At 43.3% G+C, this 20,055-nt stretch overlaps 1 protein-coding gene across 18 annotated transcripts in view; it reads left to right on the top strand.

Annotated features, from left to right (window-relative positions):
- The window catches only part of NRXN2 (neurexin 2), a 961,844-nt gene that overhangs the window by 428,680 nt on the left and 513,109 nt on the right, over positions 1-20,055 (top strand). For all 18 annotated transcript variants that reach the window (XM_073658329.1, XM_073658327.1, XM_073658343.1 and 15 more), the window contains 2 exons: positions 12,582-12,743; positions 14,535-15,006. In XM_073658329.1, the coding sequence (XP_073514430.1) occupies positions 12,582-12,743; positions 14,535-15,006 (634 nt within the window). The remainder of the gene's footprint in view (positions 1-12,581; positions 12,744-14,534; positions 15,007-20,055) is intronic.

Below are 20,055 nucleotides of genomic sequence, written 5' to 3'. Positions count from 1 at the left end.
AAACTACTCACAAGCAATCATCTGTAGTAAGCAAAATGCACATGGCCTGCATACTATAAACGGGCATATCCTTGAGAAGCCAGGAAAAAAAAAGCAATATATAGCACCACCTGGTGGTTAATAGCAAAATTACAGGTTGCTAATTTAATAAAAAATAAGGTGGGAAAACAGAATTTGTACAAACGCATCAAGGTTCCTACTATGATATATTTTTTATATTATTATACATTATGAATAACTATTGCTAATTCTTGATATAATGAATAATAAGCACAAAAAAAAGGAAAGACAAAAGGCAAAACATTAAAATAAATTGATGAATAAATAGATTTAAATCGCTTTGCATCGTTTTTTGCATTTAGTAAAGCTTATAAATATGGAGTCTTCTAGGGGAGTAATATATAGAGGAAGCGCTGTATATATACATGGGTGCTCGGGGATCGCTCCTATAACCTTGGCCCCGGGTGCACATTATATATGGTTGCTATGGAGATAATTTATGTGCCGGTCAGTGAACTCGCCATTATTTTCTTGAAAACAATTTTTTTTTTCTTTTTTTGCTCCTTGCTTGTGCAGTAATTTGTAATTTCTCGGTCCGGCTCATTTTTTTTTTCTCCTTTTGTTTCTGAAGCATTCCCCATAAATCATATTGTGAAATGCGCTGCGCAGCTCTCCGGCATCTTGGGTCGTTTTTCACAGCAAATCAAGTCCCTTTTATCGACATCGTAGACGTTTTTGTAATTCAGCCACCTTCAGGTGTTATGAAATCCCGTCCCCCGGAGTGTATTGTTAAGCGTCAAAAAGTATCAAGGTTTAATGTTCTCCGTTTAATGAATATATCTGATAAGTGCTGGCGTATTGGAAGAAAGCTACAATTAATGTGAAAGGGTTAAACCAGCCCGGTCCAGAGCGCGTCAGTCAACATTTTACCAAGCCAGCTTCTTAGGTATCTGCTCCGGGGCCGCGGTGGCATTTAGCATTCGGTTAGACGTCACAGTAATGGGCTGTGCATAAACGAGGCCTTAAAACTACTACTGAACCGCTATAGGATTAACCCAAAGAGACCCACAAAATGTAATTAGAGGGAGCGTGTCCTCAGAAAATTACCTATTGTTTAAATCAGGTATTTATGTTAAATGTATTTTAAAAAAAAAAAGATATTTTTTAAAATTATATTTACTGTATTATCTATATAACAAAAGTCATTAATGTTGCAGTTTTCACATTAGTCACTAGACCTAATACTAGACTCACACTTTCTGACCTGTAAAGAAGACTTTCCAGCAGTATCATTATCAAAGATAGGGTTAAAATGAAAGGTAACACCCACTATATACAGCAGATGTCACAGCTGACCTCCTCCTCATTTTCAATGACTGATAACACAGGATTCACCTTTCACAATAGGTGATGTCACAGCTTACCTCCTCCTCCTGTACAATGACTGATAACACCTCTGTATACAATAGATAACACAGGATCACCATTCACAATAGGTGATATCACAGCTAACCTCCTCCTCCTCCTGTACAATGACTAATAGCACCTCTATATACAGTAGGTAACAGGATCCACCATTTACAATAGGTGATATCACAGCTCACCTCCTCCTGTACAATCACTGATAACACAGGATCCACCATTCACAATTGGTGATATCACAGATCACCTCCTCCTCTTCCTGTACAATGACTGATAACACCTCCATATACAGTAGATATCACAGGATCCACCATTCACAATAGGTGGTATCACAGCTCACCTCCTCCTCCTCCTGTACAATGACTGATAACACCTCTATATACAGTAGATAACACAGGATCCACCATTCACAATAGGTGATATCAAAGCTCACCTCCTCTTCCTGTACAATGACTGATAACACCTCCATATACAGTAGATATCACAGGATCCACCATTCACAATAGGTGATGTCACAGCTTACCTCCTTCTCCTGTACAATGACTGATAACACCTCTGTATACAGTAGATAACACAGGATCCACCATTCACAATAAGTGATGTCACAGCTCACCTCCTCCTTCTGTACAATGACTGATAACACCTCTGTATACAGTAGATAACACAGGATCTACCATTCACAATAGGTGATATCACAGCTCACCTCCTCCTCCTGTACAATGACTGATAACACCTCTGTATACAGTATATAACACAGGATCCACCATTCACAATAGGTGATGTCACAGCTTACCTCCTCCTCCTGTACAATGACTGATAACACCTCTGTATACAGTAGATAACACAGGATTCACCATTCACAATAGGTGGTGTCACAGCTCACCTCCTCCTCCTGTACAATGACTGATAACACCTCTATATACAGTAGATAACACAGGATCCACCATTCACAATAGGTGATATCACAGCTCACCTCCTCTTCCTGTACAATGACTGATAACACCTCCATATACAGTAGATATCACAGGATCCACCATTCACAATAGGTGATGTCACAGCTCACCTCCTGCTCCTGTACAATGACTGATAACACTTCTGTATACAGTAGATAACACAGGAGCTGACCATGCACAATAGGTGATGTCACAGCTCACCTCCTCCTCCTCCTGTACAATGACTGATAACATCTCTATATACAGTAGATAACACCAGATCTACCATTCACAATAGGTGATGTCACAGCTCACCTCCTCCTCCTCCTGTACAATGACTGATAACACCTCTACATACAGTAGATAACACAGGATCCAACATTCACAATTGGTGATAACACAGCTCACCTCCTCCTCCTGTATAATGACTGATAACACCTCCATATACAGCAGATATCACAGGATCCACCATTCACAATAGGTGATGTCACAGCTCACCTCCTCCTCCTCCTGTACAATGACTAATAACACCTCTATATACAGTAGATAACAGAATCCACCATTCACAATTGGTGATATCACAGCTCACCTCCTCCTCCTGCACAATGACTGATCATCAAACCTCTACATACAGTAGATAACACAGGATCCACCATTCACAATAGTGATATCACAGCTCACCTCCTCCTGTACAATTACTGATAACATCTCTATATACAGTAGATAACACCAGATCCAACATTCACAATAGGTGATGTCACAGCTCACCTCCTCTTCCTCCTGTACAATGACTGATAACACCTCTATATACTGTAGATAACACAGGATCCACCATTCACAATAGATGATGTCACAGCTCACCTCCTCCTCCTGTACAATGACTGATAACTCCTCTATATACAGCAGATAACACCAGATCCACCATTCACAATAGGTGATGTCACAGCTCACCTCCTCCTCCTCCTGTACAATGACTGATAACATCTCTATATACTGTAGATAACACAGGATCCACCATTCACAATAGATGATGTCACAGCTCACCTCCTCTTCCTGTACAATGGCTGATAACTCCTCTATGTACAGTAGATAACACAGGATCCACCATTCACAATAGGTGATGTCACAGCTCACCTCCTCCTGTACAATGACTGATAACACCTCTATATACAGTAGATAACAGGATCCACCATTCACAATAGGTGATGTCACAGCTCACCTCACTATTACATATAAGGGACTTGGTTAATTATTTCATAGATCACAATTACTGGTAGATTACAATCCATCAGAGACATTGACTTAAAGGGGTTGTCCACTACTAGGACAACCCCTTCTTAAACTAAATGTTTGGAACAATAAAATAAAAAAAACTTTACTCCCTTCCCATTCCAGTGGTGTCAGCACTCGCGTTCCCGGGGCTCTCATGCGGTGGAATGACACGTGGTGCCCGGTGACCAATTAGTGCCGGCGTCACTGTCGCCATCGTACATTTTGAACATAAAGAGGAAGCCAAGGCTCCTGCTGATCTCTGACTTCCTCTTCATGTTCAAATTCATACCAAGGCGACAGTTATGCCAGCGCTGATTGGGTGCCAGGCACCACGTGTCATTCCACCGCAAGAGAGCTCCGGGAACGCGAGTGCTGACATTGCGGGAATGGGAAGGGAGTATAGTTTTTTTTGATGGTCTACCCTTAAGATAGGCCGTCAATATTAGATCGGTGGGGCTGTGACATCCGATCCCTGCTGATCAGTTATTCCTGGTGCCCGCTGCAGCTGGATGTGATCAGTTTAGGAGCATAACAATACAGCTCCATCAACTGTATAGTGGTCACAGCCAGTTGCTGCACGTCTGTCCCCATTCGAATGAATAGTCCTCCAGGCATTGCAAAGTAATGAATTTTTGTAATATACTTTATCTCTTTATTTTGTTTCCTTCTCTCTTGAACACTATGCAGCAGCACTGCTTCACTGTCCATTTCCTGCTCCTTTTGAAACTGCTTTCAATTGCTGCTGGGCAATATCTGTTCAATTTATTCTGACAATTGTGGCGCATTCAGATGGCAAAATGAATCGGACAGAAATCGGAATGCAGCGACTCGAGTGTGACTACTTCATGTATTTCTATGCAGCTATTACGCTCGGGTCGAGAGAGCCTCCCGCCAGTCTGTGCACTGTGTTCAGATCTCGGTCCGATTTATGCAGCCATCTGACTGCGCTCTTAAGCCCCCATCTCACATAGCGAGATCGCTAGCGAGATCGCTGCTGAGTCACGGTTTTGGTGACGCAACAGCGACCTCACCAGCGATGTCGCTATGTGTGACACTTTGCAGCGATCAGGCCCCTGCTGTGAGGTCGCTGATCGCTGCAAAGTGTCCTGGACCATTTTTTGGTCGTTGCCGTCCCGCTGGTCAGCACACATCGCTGTGTGTGACCAGCGGGAGCAGCTTTCAGGCTGGTAACCATGATAAACATCGGGTTACTAGGGGCACACGCGCACCTAGTAACCCGTTGTTTATCATGGTTACCACTCTGCTACAGTGAGCGGGAGGTTACCGCTCACTTTAGCAGGCTCGTAACCATGATAAACAATGGGTTACTAGGTGTGCGTGTGCCCCTAGTAACCCGATGTTTATCATAGTTACGAGCCTGCTAAGGTGAGCGGTAACCTCCCGCTCACTGTAGCAGAGTGGTAACCATGATAAACAACGGGTTACTAGGGGCACACGCACACCTAGTAACCCATTGTTTATCATGGTTACGAGCCTGCTAAAGTGAGCGGTAACCTCCCACTCACTGTAGCAGAGTGGTAACCATGATAAACAACGGGTTACTAGGTGCGCGTGTGCCCCTAGTAACCCGATGTTTACCATGGTTACCAGCCTGCTCCTGCTTCAGCAGGCTGGCAACCAGGAGCAGGACATCGTGGAAAGATTCTTTCCACGATGTCGCTGCTCCCCTGATCGTTGGTGAGCCTGCCTGTTTAACAGCTCACCAGCGACCACATAGCGACGCAGCAACGATCCCTGACAGGTCGTATCGTTGTCGGGATCGTTGCAGCGTCGCTAAGTGTGACGGGGCCTTTAGAGTAAGGGAATTTCCCTGTTTTGGCTCGGTGGGTGGGTATCAGAGAGGTTCAGACAAAGGAATTCCCATACAGCAGCAGTTGAAAGCAGTTTCTAAAGAAGCATAAACAGGACATTGAAGCAGAACTTCATCACGATGCTTGGAGGAGGAGAAAGCAAAATAAAGTGATGAAGTATGTTACAAAAGTTTATAAGTTTGCAATGCCTGGAGGCAGGCTTGGACTGGCCCACAGGAGAACAGGGGAATCCCCCGGTGGGCCCATTTACAAGAGTAGACCACCACCCTCAAATTTGAGCAGTTCTTGGCACTATGTCTTTGAATCACTATATACAGACAAAGGCAACATCTTATTCAGTTAACAATCTACCCCGTTCACTGTTATATACATTTGTGATTGAGGATAATGTCACATTTGTATGTAGCTGAAAATGGGGCCCTGGAGTTGGTTACTGGTGGGCCCTTGGCACCTCAGTCCAACACTGCCTGGAGGATAATTAAAGGGTACCTGTCACCTCCAGAAACTCTATTTGCCTGCTGATATAGTGGTAATTTGCAAGTACATAGCTTTTAAATTCTGCCTGGCTGCCTTATTAAACCAGCAGCTGCAGGGAGAAAATTACATTTTATTTTCCCTGCAGCTGCTCGCTTCCAGTCATTGATGCAGTGCTGGGGGCTCTAATTGTCACACACTTACTGCAGAGATGGCTGTCTATTTGCCTGCAGATTACCACTATATCTGCAGATAAATAGCATTTCCAGAAGAGCCAAGATCCCTTTAAATAAAAAAGAAGAAAGGGTTTTGTTACTGTTTAATGAATATGGAACATTTTACAAAGAGGGAAAGACTGGTATATCACCTTCCTTACTGCCTTTACCACTTAAAATATAGATAAAGATAACACAAGTGAACATAAAATGCAATTTTTAAATGAAGGTCTTTTGTTATTAAGAGAAAAAGAAATCCAAGCCTACAAGGCCGTGTGTGAAAAAGTGATTGTCCCCTCTTAAAACATAAATTAACCGTGGTTTATCACATCTTTGGGAAACTGAGTTCAATTTCCCTAGTCACACACTGACCCGATTACTGCCACACCTATTCTCAATCAAGAAATAACTTAAATAGGACCTGCCTGACAAAGTGAAGTAGAGTAAAAGGTCCTCAAAATCTAGACATCATGCTGTGATCCAAAGAAATTCAGGAACAAATGAGAAGCAAAGTAATTGAGATCTATCAGTCTGGAAAAGGTTATAAAAGCCATTTCTAAAGCTTTGGGACTCCAGCGAACCACAGTGAGAGCCATTATCCACAAATGGAGAAAACATGGAATAGTGGTGAACCTTCCCAGGAGCGGCCGGCCAACCGAGTCGCACTTGGATCAATGTTATTCTATGGGGCTATGCACATGTCTGATATTTTCTTTGGTCCGAGCCGGTCCGTAGAAAAAATCACAGCATGCCCGAGTTAGATCCGAGTCAATGCGTGGAAAACATCAGTCCGTGCTCGGATGATTTCCACGGATTGACAGAATGGAGAAGATGGAGAATTTTTTTTCCCATCTTCTCCTCATCCGAGAAAATCAGATCAAACTCTGACCAGACTGATTAGCATAATCAGCCCGATTCTCTCGGATTAGAGAAAATATACCGGTGTGACCACGGCCTTAGATGAAGTCATACATTTCTGATGAATAGCGAACAACAACATATGATAATCAGTTGGGTGGATCTAACAAAATATTTTTTTTCTGAATGATCAGCACGTTCATGTTATGCCATGCACAATAGTCGTATGAAAATATCAGACATGCCTGATCGAACCTTCGGACAACTACGATCATTTGTCGCATAAAAGTCGATCACCTGCCACCAAAAACCATACAACGAATGATCAATGTGGTCAAAATTGTCTATTTAGTACGGCTTTCGTCTAATCTGTGTATGGGGGTCTTAAGCTTTTTTTTTTCATTCTTCTGCTTACTCCTTTGCAGCACTGTACAAACTGGTACTATTCTTATCAGAAGAGGCAGTCTGTACTCTGTTGCTGTAGAGCAACGATGAGAATGTAAACTGCCGCTGCAATAAATCTTCCGGAAAGTCCAGTATAATTTGTTGTTTGTCATTTGATATAAGCGAAAAAAATATTTAGGAACGAAAGAATGGGGCGGATGGAGAATGGGGCGTATGAAGAATGGGGAGGTGAAGAATGGTATGGGGCAGAGGAAGAATGGGGAGGATAAAGTATGGGGCAGTGAAGAATGGTATGGGGCGGAGGAAGAATGGGGAGGATAAAGAATGGGGCAGTGAAGAATGGTATGAGGCGGAGGATAAAGAATGTGGCGGTGAAGAATGGTATGGGGCGGAGGAAGAATCGGGAGGATAAAGAACGAGGCGGTGAAGAATGGTATGGGGCGGTGAAGAATGGGGAGGATAAAAAATGGGGTGGTGAAGAATGGTATGGGGCGGAGGAAGAATGGGGAGGATAAAGAATGGGGCGGTGAAGAATGGTATGGGGCGGAGGAAGAATGGGCAGGATAAAGAATGGGGTGGTGAAGAATGGGGAGGATAAAGAATGGGGCGGTGAAGAATGGTATGGGGCGGAGGAAGAATGGGCAGGAAAAAGAATGGGGTGGTGAAGAATGGGGAGGATAAAGAATGGGGCGGTGAAGAATGGTATGGGGCGGAGGAAGAATGGGCAGGATAAAGAATGGGGTGGTGAAGAATGGGGAGGATAAAGAATGGGGCGGTGAAGAATGGTATGGGGCGGAGGAAGAATGGGCAGGATAAAGAATGGGGTGGTGAAGAATGGGGAGGATAAAGAATGGGGCGGTGAAGAATGGTATGGGGCGGAGGAAGAATGGGCAGGATAAAGAATGGGGTGGTGAAGAATGGGGAGGATAAAGAATGGGGCGGTGAAGAATGGTATGGGGCGGAGGAAGAATGGGCAGGATAAAGAATGGGGTGGTGAAGAATGGGGAGGATAAAGAATGGGGCGGTGAAGAATGGTATGAGGCGGAGGATAAAGAATGTGGCGGTGAAGAATGGTATGGGGCGGAGGAAGAATCGGGAGGATAAAGAACGAGGCGGTGAAGAATGGTATGGGGCGGTGAAGAATGGGGAGGATAAAAAATGGGGTGGTGAAGAATGGTATGGGGCGGAGGAAGAATGGGGAGGATAAAGAATGGGGCGGTGAAGAATGGTATGGGGCGGAGGAAGAATGGGCAGGATAAAGAATGGGGTGGTGAAGAATGGGGAGGATAAAGAATGGGGCGGTGAAGAATGGTATGGGGCGGAGGAAGAATGGGCAGGAAAAAGAATGGGGTGGTGAAGAATGGGGAGGATAAAGAATGGGGCGGTGAAGAATGGTATGGGGCGGAGGAAGAATGGGCAGGATAAAGAATGGGGTGGTGAAGAATGGGGAGGATAAAGAATGGGGCGGTGAAGAATGGTATGGGGCGGAGGAAGAATGGGCAGGATAAAGAATGGGGTGGTGAAGAATGGGGAGGATAAAGAATGGGGCGGTGAAGAATGGTATGGGGCGGAGGAAGAATGGGCAGGATAAAGAATGGGGTGGTGAAGAATGGGGAGGATAAAGTATGTGGCGGTGAAGAATGGTATGGGGCGAAGGAAGAATGGGCAGGATAAAGAATGGGGTGGTGAAGAATGGGGAGGATAAAGAATGGGGCGGTGAAGAATGGTATAGGGCGGATGGAGGATGGGGCGGATGGAGGATGGGCCGGATGAAAAATGTTTTGGGATGGATGAAGAATGGGGCAGATGGAGAATGGAATGGAAAATGGAGCGGATGAAGTGTAGTACAATATGATTTTGATCTTTTTGTGTAGTAATGTTTTTTGTTACTTGGGGGGTCATAGCTGCTACTTAAAATGAAAACACCAGCACAGTGTTACTTTATCTGCTAACTGCATGTCCATGTGTTACTAACAGTGGCTGCAAAGCAACACATAAACCAAACGAAGCTGTGAACAGGTTCCTAACCACGTGCGAGCTGGGTGTGCTGCCACCCTAGACCATTATCAACACAGGAATAACCACAATAAAGCCAAACTACACAACTGAACCTCCTCCGTATTATTAAGGCTATATTGTAGCAAATGAATGGGAATGGGAAGATGAGAGAAAAAAAAGCAACAGTACTTATATAGTATAACAAAGTATACAAGTGTGGCATTAAATAACTAAAAACAAAAGCTTGTAAAATTAATTCAGGTACAATAAGTTAAATACATTTCTCTTTTTATCTAAACCCGTAATATGGATCTGTAACCAGATGTCACAATACAGACTTCATGTATTATTAAATAGATTTCTTTTAGACCTGATGAGGCTGGTGAACTTTGATTGAAAATCCATGTCAGATTAGGTTATTTTGAAAGTTGTTAAATGCTCTCCAAGAACTCATTGCACTGTTCCACTCCCTCAGATAGCATTCTCCGCACATCCCCTTAGCCCGATTGAGAGCGCCCGCTTTGAATGCTGCTTGAATTGTGTCCCTGGCCCTATGAGATGGCACTGACACTGCAGGAGCCCAGGCAGCGTGCGCACACAGACTGTCAGTGTGGGTACGCTCATGCTCCTCTCTCCTGTCTGCATCGGCTCCTGTGTTATCCTATGTGCTGTGAGTGGTCACTGCAGACAGGAGAGAAGGATGAGAGCGCACTGGCACTGACACTGTGCTTGCACTCCTTGGGCTCCTGTGTTGCCGTTTTGCTGCTTCTTCATGGCAATGGATGAAAGGTATAATTATTTAATTTTATCTAACTTTTAACATTTCATTGAACTTTTAAGACCTTTACATTTAAATAGATATTGTGTATTTAACTACATTTTAAAAATATACAGAATCCCTGATTCCAGCATTGTGTAACTTGCTGGGCTTCTTGCTGTAGTTTTGATAAAACACTGCTCTGTCATTGGCAGCTCTGCTAGTCCTCTAAGTGATAAGCTCCTGTTATGTTGTCCTTGATAATAAAGGAGTTGTCCAGGCTTGGTATAAAAGTCTGTAGTTAGACTGCAAACTTCTGAATTGTGACATACTTTCGCTCACATTCCAACTAGACATGCCGTCCTCTCTCAATGCACTTCTATTGAGAGAAGACTAGCACGTCTAGTCTGCATGTGACCAGAACTATGCAAATTGCATATATGTGGTTATGAGGATGCACACTCTCACTGGCCACACTGGAGAATCCTAACAGCATGCGCACTGCATGCTGTCAAGATTCAGAAGTTTGCAGTCACTGGTGAGTGACTGCAGACTTTCATCCTAAGCCTGGACTACTCCCTTAATGAGTTCTTGCTATTTCTGCCCCTTACATCAGATTGGAAGCTTTCTGTGCATGCACAAATGTAGAAAGCTGTCAATTAGTGGGTGGGCAGAGAACATCATTGAGAAGACTAGCAGAGCTGCAACAGAAATGTTATCAAAACTACAGCAAGAAGCCCAGTAAGTGGCACCGTGCTAGAATCTATGCCTCTATTGTATGCTTTCCTGAGATTGAAAAGCAGAAACCGGTTTCCTTTATAAAGGGGTTGTCTGAGACTTTAACTTTGATGGCCTATCCTTAGGATAGGTCATCAATGTCTGATCGGTGGGGGTCCGACACCCAACATTGATTCAAATGAATAGGGGTTGAATGTACAGTACCCGGCAGCAGCCACTATTCCATCAACAGCTCCATAACTGAGCATTTCCGCCGACCGCAGACACCGGAAACACCTGATCGGCGGCGGTGCTGGGTATTGCTCCCCCACTGATCAGACATTCATGACCTATCCCAAGAATAGGACATCAATGTTAAAGTCCCGGACAACCCCTTTAAGAATGATTTGAGTACAAATAAAGATGTATGGAAGAAGCTAACCCTTTTAGACCTGGATACATTTACCATCAACTGTTCACTCCCTGATGGTTCCTTAAGGCTACGTTCCCACGAAAAGTTTTCAGTGAGTTTTTTACGCTGAATATTTTTGAAAGATGCAAGTAACCTATTTTATTTAATGGATGTAGAAATGGTGCAGAAAATCTGCAACATCAATAATTTACCAAATACTTATCATGGGAACGTAGCCTTGAGGTATCCATAAAGCTGTTTTTACTACCAAAAATAAATGGAAAACCTGAAGCCATGAGCCTTCAGAAGAACAAAAATAAAATAAAAACACAAAAAAAGTAAATCATTAAAAAAGGGACAAATAATATGGTCTAATGATTATACTATATAAAAAAAACAATTGGTCAGTACCAGGTTCAGAATATAATAAAGGCAAAGTCTGCCTTTTAGGTTTTGGTTCCCTCTAAATATGAGAGGTGGAAACCAATTAAGTATCTCTGTCAGAATGAAAATAAAGTTTAGTAAAATCAAAACAAATGATATTACCAAGACTTTTTCTAGTATAACTCATAAGATTCAAAGAACTAAAATGATAAAAATGTACCCAACGCATTAGAATTTAAAAAAATAATATAATGCATAATTAAAGAAAGTAAAATATAGCAATAAAAATGAAAAAAATAATCTAACACAGTAGCAAGTAGAGGCACTATTGACTCACGCAACCTTCAGGAACAAGAGTGAATGAAATAGACAATTAATTGAGTCAGCGAAGCCCATTAATACAAACCTCGGCCGTACCTCTTCTAAGGAGCTGATCAAATAAACTCCCTTGCCACTTACAATGGATTCCCACAGAAACTCACACTTCTCTTTACGCCGACCTCCCCATTTTCTCCCTTCTTCTTTTTTTTTGCCCTTTACCCAACCTTCTCTGAGACCTATTTTTCATGGTCCAATCAGTTCCTTCCCCAATGGATTTTTTCAGTAATTCTCAAACTCTATCGATATTATATCAATCTCTCTATAGCTTCCCTTTCTTCCCACCTTTGGTGAAGAGCTGGTCTTGCCTCAGAGACAGAACAGACATGAAAATGGTGAGACATCAGCAGCTTTTTTTTGCCTTCACCTAACTTTTGTCTTTTTACCCTCCTCTCCCTCTTCCCCACTTTCTTCCTTTTGGATCTGTCTCTTTTTCTTTATTCATTCTTCCCCACTTTCTCTGCTCTTTTGGCTTCTTCTTTCTTTCTCTCTATCTTCTTTCCACCCATCCAAATCAACTTCCAGGTCACCATTTCAGTTGACGGGATTCTCACTTCAACTGGGTACACTCAAGAGGACTACACCATGCTGGGGAGCGATGACTTCTTTTATATTGGTGGCAGTCCGAACACGGCAGATCTCCCAGGGTCTCCTGTCAGTAATAACTTTATGGGCTGCCTTAAGGATGTAAGTATGATAATAAGAAGCATGAATCACTGTAAAACAAACAAAAATGTGTAGTGTCCAAGAGTCCAAGCCACTGGAGATGGATTAGAACTTTGTCGTCTTTTCTATTCCATTGGGTTAAATTACAAACTTCTGAAAGACGAGAACAGAAAGCAACAGACTGAGACGTCGCTACTTTGTTTTTCTTTTATGCAAAACAAAGTAGCGACGTTTCAGTCTGTTGCTTTCTGTTCTTATCTTTCTCTATAAAGACCATATGGCCAAAACATTGCTACATTGTTTTTCTACTAGTTTTGTCTTTTAACCTTATGGAATAAATCAAGGAGATGACATTTTAATCCATTTCTAGTGCCTTGAACGTTGCTTGTTTCAGCAGCTCAGTGGACGGTCGAGCAGAGTTTGCACGGCTCTCCTTGTTGTGCATGAGACAGTAGCTGTCTTCAACTATGGCTTAAAGGTGTTATCCGGGAATAATTTTTCTCCCCTATGGCACTAAGTTGCTAGCTACTTGCCTGTTCTGCACTGCAATAAGCTCTCTCACCTCCGAGCAATCACGGACTGCTTTTGCCGGTGATTCTTCTGCTTCCATTGAGGTTAAGTAAAAAAAAACAGTTCCTACTTTTCCTCTCTGCCTAAGGGCAGGTGAAGATGGCCATATAGTCTAAGAGAATTGGGGCGATTATGCAAATGACACTCTCTGATCAAACTCTGATCAGAGTGTGAGCTTAGTGTGATCTGATTCTCTTGGACGAAGAGAAAATGGAGAAAAAAATTTCCGATGTTTTCCCTGCACTCATTGACTTGCATGGCCCAGTGTGATCCAAATATCGGATCAAAATTGGGCATGCAGAGATTGTTTCCTTTGACAGTTTCTGTCCGAGGAAAAAATCGGACATATGTACGGCCCCATAGACTAACATTGGTCCGAGAGCGATCCAACAAAATTCAGATAGCACTCGGACCAATGTTAGTCTATGGGGCCGGGCACATGAAAAAATGCTTGTCTGCACCAGTGCTGTCAATCAACATGATGTTAGCAGTGACAGGGCAGAAGAGAAGGAACTGCTCTGTTGATGTGACATCACAGGAAGTGGGAGAATCTCTGGCAAGAGCAGTCCGTGACCACTCCGAGCTTGAAGAGATCGCAAGGATCAAGCTTTATTAACAATAAAACTAGAAAACCGAGTCATTCTTAGGCTCAGGCTACACGGTAACTTTGGCCACAACACAGGTAATATTGTCAAAGACCTTACTAAATTGCAGTGCATCACAAGTGAATGGGGTCACATTGCACCCCATAGGGTACCATGACTGCAACAAGGAAGTAGCAAAAAATCAGAGCCGGTTGAATTTTTTTCTGCTTGTCACAATTCAACCCCATTCACTTTTACTGCGTTGTGATGTATTAGAGACACATCGAGTCAGAAAGTCGTCATGTAGCCATAGCCTTGTGCTTACATTATGATGTAGGGGTGTGCCTCTTAATAAATTTGTTGCCTCATTGAGCCATTTGCCACTAAACCAGCTCATGGCTGTGGCTCTCAGCTACAATGTGCGGCAGTTTTATGGCGTACATTTTAGTAAGTCTGTCGCATGGTATTAGGACAAGTTTGTTGAGCAATACCCACTTTTTGAAAAAGTGTTTCGGTGGCAAAAATTCTCAAAATGTGTCTGAAATATCTAAAAATTAGTAATTTTTCATTGTGCAGTGCTAAACGATATAATGACTTCCACTTTCTACACTTTTAAAAATTAGGTATAAAGTTGTATTTCGCTTCTTTCTCATACTAGGTTGTATATAAAAACAATGACTTTAAGCTAGAGCTGTCTCGCCTTGCTGCCGATGGGGATTCAAAGATGCGGCTAAGTGGTGACCTCCTCTTCCGGTGCGAAAATGTTCCTTCCTTGGATCCCGTAACATTTCAAGCTACTGAAGCCTTTCTACGCCTTCCTAGATGGGAGACCAAGAAGGCCGGGTCCATATCTTTTGACTTTAGGACCACAGAGGCCAATGGTCTTTTACTTTTCAGCCAGGGGAGAGCACGCACTGGTAGTGGACCATCAGCTGCTGTTCCAGGATCAGTAGCCACTGGAAGACCGGAGAGACCACCAAAAGCAGATTACTTTGCAGTGGAGTTACTCGAGGGGACATTGTATCTACTGCTTGATCTTGGTTCCGGGGGAATAAAAGTGAAAGGAAGTCACAAAAAGGTCAATGATGGAGAGTGGTGCCATGTCGACATCCAAAGAGATGGCAGAAAAGGTTTGCATTCATTATTATCTAACGTCAAAATTAAAGTTTTGGATGAACTAAAAAGACTATAAACATGAACTAACTTAATTTTCTAAACTATTCAGTATTTTCTAAGCTAAACAAAATTCTAGAACAAAATTATTTATTAGTTGGTTTTAGTGTAAGAGGAAGATTGTTACAAAATAAAGTTTCTTTTTTTGGGAGGTACAAAAGGCTCAATGTATGGTCGACCTCTGCCTTTATTAAAATTGCTTACCCTAAAACGGGAAACGGGGTTGCGATAATGAACTCAGTCTTTGGCCACGTTCACATGTTCAGTATCTGGTCAGTATTTTACATCAGTATTTGTAAGCCAAAACCAGGAGTGGGTGAAAAATGCAGAAGTGGTGCATGAGTTCCTCTGATTGTTCGCTCCTGATTTTGACTTACAAATATGGATGTAAAATACTGACCAAATACTGAACGTGTGAACGTGGCCTTTTAGTAAAAAACTAGGTGAATAATATTGCTTGCAAGGCAAAAAAATGTAAGAGATATTGTGGGTACCCAGTTTTGACCTCTAGCCTGTTCTTCTGTTGGAGCCGGACTTAAAGGGGTTTTTCCCACAAAGTTGATTTTAATCAATAGATCTTGGAATAATAATAATTTCCACAATTGGATTAAATAAAATGTTCATGTGCTGAGATAATCTTATAAATGTGCCCCTGCTGTGTACTGTGTAATGGCTGTGTCTGACTGTGCAGGAACATGGTCTGATCGTACCACATCTCCTGGGCAGGGGAGGAAGGAAAAGAGTATACAAACATTACAGTATGGGATCACAGCTGATTCTTTCTTTGAGGTAAAAACATTGTTTAAAAACAGGCGGTGAAATGTTTTATCTCACAAAAAGAATCCTCTGCGATCTCCTGCTGTAATGTCTGTGTACTCTTTTTCTTCCTCCCCTGCCCAGGAGATGTAGTATGATCAGACTATGTCCCTGTACGGTCAGACACAGCCATTACACAGTACACAGCAGGGGCACATTTATAAGATTATCTCAGCACAGGAACATTTTATTTAAAAACATCCAATTGTGGAAGTTATTATTATTCCAAGATCTATTGATTAAAATCAGCTTTAAAATTAACTTTTTTTGTGGGAAAACCCCATTAACTTTCGTGGCCAGCATCCTCACCTGACATCTCCTGGGAAGCAAATATTATTACATTTAATTAGTTGGACGATTACAAAAGTGGCCATACCCAATATGTTATTTTTTTATACATTTGTTTTGAGAAACGGGGGTGATATGAACATATATAATTTAGTTTTTATTGTTTTTTACACTCTAATTACCATAGTTGCCAGTTGGAATTTGAGCATGCGATTGCTTGTACAATACTCTGCAATACTGGTGACCGCCTGGACTTCATGAGTGCACAAACATGACAGACATGGGGTCTTTCAGTCGGTCTTTGGCACCTCAAAATCGATATTGCATTGCAGGGGACAATAGGCATCAAAAGTGATCCCCCCCTCCTTCATTTATCTTCATAAATGCTGCTGTCACAATTGACAGTGGAATCTAAGAGGTTAAGCTTTTTGCTGTGGCTAGACCAGGGTGTCGGCTGTGAAACACAGATGGCGTTGGCGCTGTATTGAGCTTGCTCCGCTTTTTGGACCTGCTGCATTCCCGCAGTGTGCACATCCGCCATTCATGCACAACGACAGATGTAGCCATTGGAAATCTGGACCAAGTGGGACTTTTTCTGAAGGTTGAATTTGCGCTAGAGTCTTGCTTACATAACATATATGTTTCCTGTTTAATATACTTTTTATGATTTGGTTTACTGTTCTATGACCATTTTCTTGTTTTATATGATAATTGTGTTCATTTCTATTACTAGGATATGTAAGTCTTTATAATGTGGCCTTATTTATGAATCTTTAAAGGGCTTGGACCACTATTACATCCACTGTAAAGTTCAAAAGAATGAATATTTTTTGCAATTTTCATGCTTTTGAGAAAATAATTCAGTGAAGAGTCCTGTTGTTTTCATACATAGTATGGTGCCACCTGGTGTTCAAACTGGTGTATGCCATCTGCTGGTGTTTGCACATGCTCAGTGACTCTCCTTTAGTTCTCTGCTTAGTTATTCGCTGTTCTTTGCAGAGGAGCCAATAGAAATTGCTTGCAGGACAGAAAACTATGTCTATTGGTTGCTCTACAGCGAACAGTGAATACCTGTGCCGAAGCCTGACTGTGGGGAGAGTGACTGAGCATGTGCAAACAGATGGAGATGCACATTTTGCCCCATCTATGAAAAATATCATAGCTCTCCACTGGATCATTTTTTTAACCCCTTCCCAACATCTGCTGCATGTGTTTGGCTCATGATTGGTGGAAATATATGGAGATGAGCCCGCTATATACCTGGCAGGCATCAGATGTGTTATACAGCTATTACTTGTCTTTTAACATCAGCATTCAGAGATGGCTCCAATTGCTTATATTTAACTACTTACTTGCCACCGTCAATTTCTGACAGCAACATTTAGGTGGCATAATCCCAGTGGTATGTCATTTTGGGCAACTGACTAGCCCAGGGGGATATATGGGGGAGACTTGGTACCCGGGCCTTTACCTTCTTTGCAGGATATCACGGCAGTCGGCTCCCGGGCCCGTCCTCTGGGTCACTCTTTAAAAGGGGTTTTGTTAACAGTTTGTCTCATGACGCCACCTGTGGTTTCTGGTAATGGTTACCAGCGCTGCTGCAGACCTCCGGGGGGTGATGGGATGGCAGCTGGGATGTTTCTGCTCCCCACAGGCGGAGCGGGCCCCGGGGCAGGGTTGATAGGAGGGATGCAGGTGAGAGATGGCCGGTCGGGTCAGAGGGAATGACGGACACGCACACAGGGGGATTCACTTCAGTACCTTTACTGGTGTAACGGCAGGTATGGTCCAGGGTACTTGCTAGGAAGGGTGCACTTCAGGACTCTCCCCAGTGAGCGGTTATAAGGACTCCTGATCCGTGTCTTCCTCTCTCTAAGCTTCTAGCCAGCCTTGAACTTGGCCTAGCTTCTATGTTGTGTTGCTTTCTCACCTGACCGCTTGGTAGTAGGACTTTTCCTTGGCAACCACTATCCCTGGACGCCGGGGCCTTTGTGGTTCCTAGTCCTGTTATTGCTGGCAGCTTCAGGATGACCAGGGGTCTGGAAGCCTCCTGGTATGCCGGTTGTCCCTACTGGGTGCAGAGAACCCTGTAGGCGTGGACCCGGTGTCCGGCTTGTGTCTTGGGGTGAGCCTGTGATGCTCCTCTGCTCCCTTAGCTCCTCTCTCCTCTCTCCTTGCCTCAGCCACACTCGGGCCCTCAGTACACAGCAGCTCACGTGCTGCTTCTTCACTGCTCTAAGTGCCAGCACACTGTCTGACTGAACTGAAATGCCTGACTCCACCCTCCATATATATATCCCTAACAGGGCTCCCTCTGGTGGTATGAGGTGGAAGGGTGGAGGTGTCTGTTTGTAGTGAGGGCCTCTTGTGGAGAAGTCCGTCCATGCACCCTTTTGGGTCCTGTGGTACCTGTAGTAGCAAGGTGCCACATTCCCCCCTAGTACAATTCAGTACTCCTGGACTGAAGCATTTTAAACAGGTAACAACAAGTAACAAAAGTAATAACAATAACAATGTTACAGTAAGTCCCGTCACCAGGTGTCCATTTCACTGATGAAGGTGTAACAAGAGGAAGCATGAGGGACCCACCTGAAAACCCTCAACGTAGGCCCTGGGCATGGCTACAGGGCATAAGTCATCCAGGTGTTGGACCACGTCTTCGGCCACACCAAACGGGTTTTTGTTCTGTGGTCTTTTTATGAAACAAATAAGGGGGCACTCTAATAAGTGCAACTATGTACAACGGACAGTTCTTTGGTTATTCACCGTCCATAACCTATAGTCTTTATACCCTCACGGGTAACTAAAGGCACATATTATTTTCAGTTCACACAATAAATAAATAACAGTAGGCAATACCCAACTGGGTAACTATTTACAATGTAGGCACTTTGTACTTATTCCCTATACCTGGCAGGGATTTGGCCTTGTGTGCTGCATGTGGACCTTTGTAGCACTGGGGTGATACTGGTGTCTGTGCATGCACTCTCTGTTAACCTATCAGATCTACGTGCTGGTAGATTATAAAACTGCCTCAATCTCTCTATGGGACTGGCAAGTACACTGTTTACTGGGCCTTCAGGCTCTGCCTCAACTGGTGATCCTCCTCTTACTGGGAACTCTTCCTGTTCCTGAGCAGGTTCTTCTAGGGCGCTCACAGGTTCTTCTTGTGGTTGACAGAAGTGTATTACTGGTATAATAACTGCTCCATCAAGTTGAGGCCTGTCCGCAGGGAATTCTCCTAGAACTGTATGAAGTACATCTTCCTTGGGTTTTTCCGGTGTTATAAGAGGTACTTCTTCCTCCTGTGTCTTCAGTAGACCTGGGCACAATTTCAAGTGGTCTCTTGAGACTGTTGTGGTTGTCCTAGCTCCATCCTTGCTGATCAGGCAGATTTTGGAGCTGTCAAATCTAGAATTTAACACTGTGTAGGGCTCTCTTTCCCGCTGGTCATCGAGCTTGTGACCTCTTCTTTTCCGCTTTAGCACTATCTCTCCAGGTGCCAAGGGTTCTGCTGGTGCATGTTTGTTATACTGCTCTTCTTGTCTTTCCCTCACCTTGTTTAGACTGTCTTCGACACAGGCCTGTACTTTCCTGTACTGCTCTTGCCGACTTGTGTCCCAGTCTTCAGTGGACGTATCTGCAGCAGGTTCTACCACTCCAAGCTCCAGGTCCATGGGCAATTTTCCAGGTCTTGCTCTCATGAGGTAAGCTGGGGTACAATTAGTAGAACTCACAGGTATGTGGTTATACAGGTCCACTAGGTCAGGTAGCTTATCTGGCCACTGGTTCCTCTCTTCCAAAGGTAGGGTTTTTAGCAGGTCTATAACGATGTTATTCATTTTCTTGCACATACCGTTGGTTTGCGGATGATATGGCGTAGTCCGGATCTTCTTGCATCC

Source organism: Phyllobates terribilis, unplaced genomic scaffold (genome assembly GCF_046119375.1).
Source record: "Phyllobates terribilis strain yellow unplaced genomic scaffold, ASM4611937v1 Scaffold_13__5_contigs__length_258822181, whole genome shotgun sequence".
Lineage (NCBI taxonomy): Eukaryota > Metazoa > Chordata > Amphibia > Anura > Dendrobatidae > Phyllobates > Phyllobates terribilis.
This window is presented reverse-complemented; position numbering and strand designations above follow the sequence as displayed.